The sequence below is a fragment of the Sinocyclocheilus anshuiensis genome, unplaced genomic scaffold (genome assembly GCF_001515605.1).
Source record: "Sinocyclocheilus anshuiensis isolate Anshui unplaced genomic scaffold, SAMN03320099.WGS_v1.1 scaffold155, whole genome shotgun sequence".
Taxonomy (NCBI): Eukaryota; Metazoa; Chordata; class Actinopteri; order Cypriniformes; family Cyprinidae; genus Sinocyclocheilus; species Sinocyclocheilus anshuiensis.
This window is the reverse complement of record NW_015549572.1, coordinates 12691-19375: the sequence shown is the minus strand read 5'-3', so window position 1 is coordinate 19375 and position 6685 is coordinate 12691. Positions and strand designations below refer to the sequence as shown.

Below are 6685 nucleotides of genomic sequence, written 5' to 3'. Positions count from 1 at the left end.
ATCTCACAATTCTGACTTTATAACTCACAATTGCGAGTTTTTATCTCACAATTCTGTGAAAAAAAGTCAGAATTCTGACTTTATATCTCGCAATTCTGACTTTATAACTCGCAATTGCGAGTTTATATCTCACAAGTCTGTGAAAAAAAGTCAGAATTGTGAGATAAAAAGTCGCAATTACCTTTTTTTTTCTTTTTTATTCAGTGGCGGAAACGGGCTTCTATAGGGCCATTTTATTCATGTCCATAAAAAAATCACCTCAGAATGTTATCAAATCCAATACTGTTAAATTTTTTAGTGCGAAATTACAGTATATTCCAGGTTAATATTTGCATTACTTTCAAAGTAATTTCACAGTGGGACTTCTAACTGCACTCAGAAATTTCTTGTAAACAAACAGCATACTGTGTTTCTACAGTGCATACTATGAAGGCACCCAGCATGCAATGCTGCATGAATAGCCCATGCTGTAGAGTTTTTTTAAATTCTTGTTGGCTTTATTTGTGCTATTGAACTTGTTTTTTGGTTCACTTTTAGCAATTTGCGTTGTTTGTTTATTTTTGTAATGTTGGTTTATGTTGTAAGTGTTGTTTTTGTTGAGTGTTACAATTGTTGTGTTTAGTATATGTCGAGTATTGACGTCACATCTTTCAAAGACGTATCTCAGCAGTTGCTTCACTATTATGAAAGATCCATCCAACAGTTATGAATATAAAATAAGTTACTGATTAATGTTCATGCTTAATGCTGAAATAAAATCCCCATGTCCATGCGAAGAACAGTCTGACTAACTTAAAGTCAGGCAATTAGCTTATTTCATATTCTAGCCTGTCATCATTTTGACAAATATTTTCATTTGTTACACTTCTGACATGATTAGATAAGAAATTTGAACACAAATATACAAGGTCCCAGATCCCAAACAAATAATAATCACTAATCACCATTATGGTGATTTCAAAACAATTACAGCAAACAACTACATTTCTAACAGTCGCACAGTTAAAGAAAACTTTATAATGTGAATTCACAGTAAAACAAGAGCAGTAAATTGCTGTGATGTTAGCATCATTCTGCTGTTCATTGGCAGTAATTTGTAAGAAAATGAGCCAGCATGCATTGATTTCACAGTAAATGACTGACAACAGTAATTTATTGTAAGATAATACTCTTTAATCCTGTAAATTCCTGGCAATTTTTTTACAGTGTACAAATGTAATGGAAATGATATTGCGGTAAACATGATAATGATTTTTAGAAAACATGACATAGGGACTAACTATGTTGGAGGCCTTTCCTTAATGCCTATTTTTTAATTCAACAGTAAATGATTGTTTAAGCCTAAATACCTTCCATTACTTAAAACTTCTGAGAAAACATTCTACACTGCTAATATTAAAAGTATTACAACATTTTAAGGTACAGCACATGTTTTGAAAAATACTGTGTAAAAAGAGTGTGAAAACAGATGATGGAACAAATCAGTTACTCAATTAGTTTAGATCGATAAAAGGGCCTTAATTTTAAAATGTGATGATTAAAACAGTGGAATAGGAAAGACATATTATGCGCTGAAACCTCCATCTCAGGAAATGACATCAGCAAACTGTATTTGAATGTCTTACAAGGCTCAGCTGTGTACTACAGTAAAACAGAGCATTACTCCAAACATATTTCTCAGCTAGATGAAAGATGTTTGCATACATATATATTGTCCTCCTCTTTTTTTCAGAGATTTCAGGTAGGTACCATTTGAAATTAAGCCTTTGAATTTTTCTTTTAATAAATACAAAAAAATTTGATTATTTGTTTAATCAAAGCAGCTGTTTTGGGAGTGACTTTGGAACAAGGTCAACAGATTTTGGTCAAAGCAGTGGGCAAAACTTCATATCTCCCCTGCAAAGTGACCGGTTTGCAATCTTGGCATTATATCCATTGGTACCAAAAGAGAGAGGGAGAAGCCCCATCAAGACTCCTGTATATCAGTGCAGTCGGCAGCTTTATTCATGATACCAACAATCCTCAAGCAAATGACTTCACCGTGGACAGAACCCAGCTTCATAACCTAAAACTGAGCAACACAAAACCGATTCATGCTGCCGTTTACTTCTGCGCCTACTGGGACTCAAACAACCACACACACATACTGTACATTAACTTAAGGATATTGAGAACATTCATTAGATTTTACTCTTCTAAATATAAATGTGACATCTAGCCTATTATAGAGCTGATTTTTTAATGTGTATATAAACCCAATTTCCACCTCCACTATTATACGTCCAACACGCATCCTGAAGAGCAATGCAACAAACAGTTATTTTTCTTCAAGAACTTTAAAATAATCTGCTATATTTATATTTGAACAGTTGCTTGTTTAACATGCAGATCTCCAACAGTGGATGGTGCTATTGAGCTGCAAAGGAGGATTTTCTTCAGTATTAAGGCTCTATCCAAGTTAAATGAAAAATTAAATTACTTCTAATAAGTTGCATTTTACTAAATTTAATTAAAGAGAATCCCGATGAGACATATCAGTCAGGTGTAGAAATGTATCAGTTTTTTAAATAATTCATGCTGATTGCTGAACAAATCAAACCACATATTAAAAGAGCATTGACATTTATCAGAGCTCCACCTCAGGAAATGACATCAGGGTACTGAACAGTTTTCTGCAATGTGTTTTGCAAAACAGTGTTAAGAAATGTACAGGAAACTTTATGAATCATATATCGTCTTACATATCCGAATGAACGATGTTGATAAATGTTATGGTTATGATCTGTTTTGGTTTAGTTTTCAGTGTTTCCTTTCTCCTGCCTTGTTTGTTTCCATGGTTTTTGATTGATTAGCTCCACACCTGTTTCTGTTTCTCCCTGATTACATTCCCAGTATTTAAAACCTGTGTTCTCCAATATTCCTTTGTCTGCTATTGAGTTGATTCCCCTATGTGTTACGTGAGTGTCTGCCTGCCCTGTATTTCCCCGAAGCAAAGATTAAAAGACTGTATTTTGAGTTTACACCTGTGTCTCCTCGTCTCCTCGTTCCACCTCCGTAGCCGTTATGTAACAATAAACTTGTGCACTGTTTTTCTCATAATGACCCCATGGTAAGTAAACTTTAAGGTGGTTAAATAGGTCAAATAAAATAGGTTAATACATTAATAAAGCATAAATCATATCTTAGTAAATCCAATATAGTGGCACTAAAAAGCAATTGGACACTTGAAATTCTCACATTTTACAGAAAACATTTTATAAAGTAACTTTATGGAAAACTAAACTAAACTAAAACATTACTATTGTGGTTAATACTGGCCTGTACAAAACATCTCCTATCAGTTTTTTAATCTCACTAAAACTTTTCTGTAATTAAAATAACCTTAAGCATTGGTATCATTCACATAATCATATTCAAAGAAAAAGGTGCATCTTTCTAATAATAGACAAATATCTTATATATAGGGATAATATAAGAAACTCCCTATTTTATATTGCTATACTTTATAAAGTACTTCTTGCTATACTTTATAAAGTAATTTGAAATTCAATTAGTGTAAAAGGCTCATGCAAAATTGTTTCTAAGGTAACTCCATTTCAGGAAATGACATCAGCACCCCATCTTTGCAGTTCATACAAAAGCAGTGTGAAACCTGATAGAAAGCATTACACCAAGCAGAAAAAAAATCACCAGATAAATGATGTTTTTATACATTTATATTGTTCTTCTCTTAGAGATGCCAGGTAAGTGACATTTATAAGGTGTTAAAAAATTTAAACTCTAAGAATATTTAAATGTATTGAATTTATAATGTAATGAGTTTTGTTTAATCAAAGCAGCTGTTCTGGGCGTGAGTTTGGATCAAGGTCAAAAGGCTTTGATTAAGACAGAGGGGAAAACTGTTTATCTGCCCTGCAAAGTGACTGGTCAGAGCTATATCCATTGGTACCAAATGAAAGATGGTGAAGCCCCGTCGAGGCTACTCTATATCAGTCAAAGGGGTGATGTCACACGTGATACCAATAACCCTCAAGCAAATGATTTCACAGTGGACAAAACAAAGCTTTATGATCTAAAACTGAGTGACACTCAAAAGAGTCATGCTGCCGCTTACTTCTGCGCCTACTGGGACTCAAGCAGCCACAGTGAGAAGATTTACTCACATCCTGTACATGAACTAATGAATAAAGTGTACTTAAATTGTCATTTTAATACATACAACTTAGGCTGTATATGCACAGGATGGCTGGATGATGGCACTTGAACAAATGCATGAATATAAATACTGGTCTATTTGATCAAATGCATGAATAAAGAATCATATAAATAGATTTTACAATTTATATTACAAAATAAAGCACAAAAAGAGTCCTTGACTCTTGATTTTATCTCTTTGACAAATTTAGCAGTAGCACTTTTTAAATACACAACTACACTGTGAAACACACAATATATTCCTAATTATTATATCATAGTATTATTGAATGTTTTTGAACAATATTTTACTCAAAAGTTCTTCACCTGTTTACCATTATTTGAATGCATAGCGCTGCTGTGGAAGAGCCGTTTGCATCTGCTAAGAAGGTTTTAATCAGGGCTAAATTGTGCTTTAAAATTACACGTGTTAAATGAGTGTTGATTCTCATCACCCATCATTTATATAGCAGATTGTTTTAGCTTGTGTAAAAAAACTTATTGTGATAGTGATGGCGACGAGATATGTGCAAAGAGGAAACCACGAGGCTATTATCATTACCTTCTGATTGGCTGATGCACTTCATAATTCTTCAGACTGCTGGACGACAGATGTAGACATGGCACTGTCTGGAATGATAACATTTGGGTTGCTATTAGTCTTAATAGTTGAGATTTCTGTTATAATTATTAACATCTTTCAGTTAACAATTATTCAGCGATTTTCGATTTTAAAAAATCAGCAAGTTCGTTTTTTTTTCTCTGTCTTGAGGTTCGTCTCGCACAACTGGTGTATCCAGATCTTGCAAGCATTTTAAACAAAACACCTTTTGTTGGCCTACTTGTGATACGTAATATGCTATAGACCATTTCAAAGACGCAAACAATAACAAAGGCGTTGGAACGCTACTGCGTATGTCTGGTCCTGAAGCATTTCCGGTAGCGCCATTTTTAAATCTCAGATCTGTCAAAACAATCGTGTACTGTTTAAATCTAGCGAAAACGCAACAGTTGCGGTATTATTATTTTTTTAAATAAACGGTTATTGGAATTACCCTTTAAATATGACTGAGGCGCAAACTTACAAAGAAATTTAAAAGTAGTCTTCCGGACGGCTCTGATTGATGCTGCGTGCGTCAAATAATCTGCTATATTTATGATATACAGGTGCATCTCAATAAATTAGAATGTCATGGAAAAGTTCATTTATTTCAGTAATTCAACTCAAATTGTGAAACTCATGTATTAAATAAATTCAGTGCACACAGACTGAAGTAGTTTAAGTCTTTGGTTCTTTTAATTGTGATGATTTTGGCTCACATTTAACAAAAACCCACCAATTCACTATCTCAACAAATTAGAATACTTCATAAGACCAATAAAAAAAACATTTGTAGTGAATTGTTGGCATTCTGGAAAGTATGTTCATTTACTGTACATGTACTCAATACTTGGTAGGGGCTCCTTTTGCTTTAATTACTGCCTCAATTTGGTGTGGCATGGAGGTGATCAGTTTGTGGCACTGCTGAGGTGGTATGGAAGCCCAGGTTTCTTTGACAGTGGCCTTCAGCTCATCTGCATTTTTTGGTCTCTTGTTTCTCATTTTCCTCTTGACAATACCCCATAGATTCTCTATGGGGTTCAGGTCTGGTGAGTTTGCTGGCCAGTCAAGCACACCAACACCATGGTCATTTAACCAACTTTTGGTGCTTTTGGCAGTGTGGGCAGGTGCCAAATCCTGCTGGAAAATGAAATCAGCATCTTCAAAAAGCTAGTCAGCAGAAGGAAGCATGAAGTGCTCCAAAAGTTCTTGGTAAACGGGTGCAGTGACGTTGGTTTTCAAAAAAACACAATGGACCAACACCAGCAGATGACACTGCACCCCAAATCATCACAGACTGTGAAAACTTAACACTGGACTTCAAGCAAATTGGGCTATGAGCTTCTCCACCCTTCCTACAGACTCTAGGACCTTGGTTTCCAAACGAAATACAAAACTTGCTCTCATCTGAAAAGAGAACTTTGGACCACTGGGCAACAGTCCAAATCTTCTTCTCCTTAGCCCAGGTAAGTAAATGTGAGCCAAAATCATCACAATTAAAAGAACCAAAGACTTAAACTACTTCAGTCTGTGTGCATTGAATGTATTTAATACACGAGTTTCACAATTTGAGTTGAATTACTGAAATAAATTAACTTTTCCACAAAGTTATTTTATTGAGATGCAACTGTATTTGAACAGTTGCTTGTTTAACATGCAGATCTCTAACATTTATTGAGCTATTGAGCTATAAAAGAGGATTTATTTCAGCTTTAAAGGGGTCATATGATGCGATTTCAATTTTTCCTTTCTCTTTGGAGTGTTACAAGCTCTTGGTGCATAAAGACGATCTGTAAAGTTGCAAAGACTAAAGTCTCAAATCCAAAGAGATATTCTTTATAAAAGTTAAGAGTCAGCCACACCTACCTAAAACGGCTCGTTCTAACACGC

The 6685-nt window shown here is 34.6% G+C and overlaps 1 protein-coding gene across 1 annotated transcript in view; it reads left to right on the top strand.

Annotated features, from left to right (window-relative positions):
- The first annotated feature begins 3678 nt into the window (after nucleotides 1-3678).
- LOC107657426 (uncharacterized) overlaps nucleotides 3679-6685 on the top strand; it is a 13489-nt gene continuing 10482 nt past the window's right edge. The window contains exons 1-2 of the mRNA XM_016445480.1: nucleotides 3679-3743; nucleotides 3840-4145. Coding sequence (XP_016300966.1) covers nucleotides 3698-3743; nucleotides 3840-4145 — 352 coding nt within the window. The 5' untranslated portion in view covers nucleotides 3679-3697. The remainder of the gene's footprint in view (nucleotides 3744-3839; nucleotides 4146-6685) is intronic.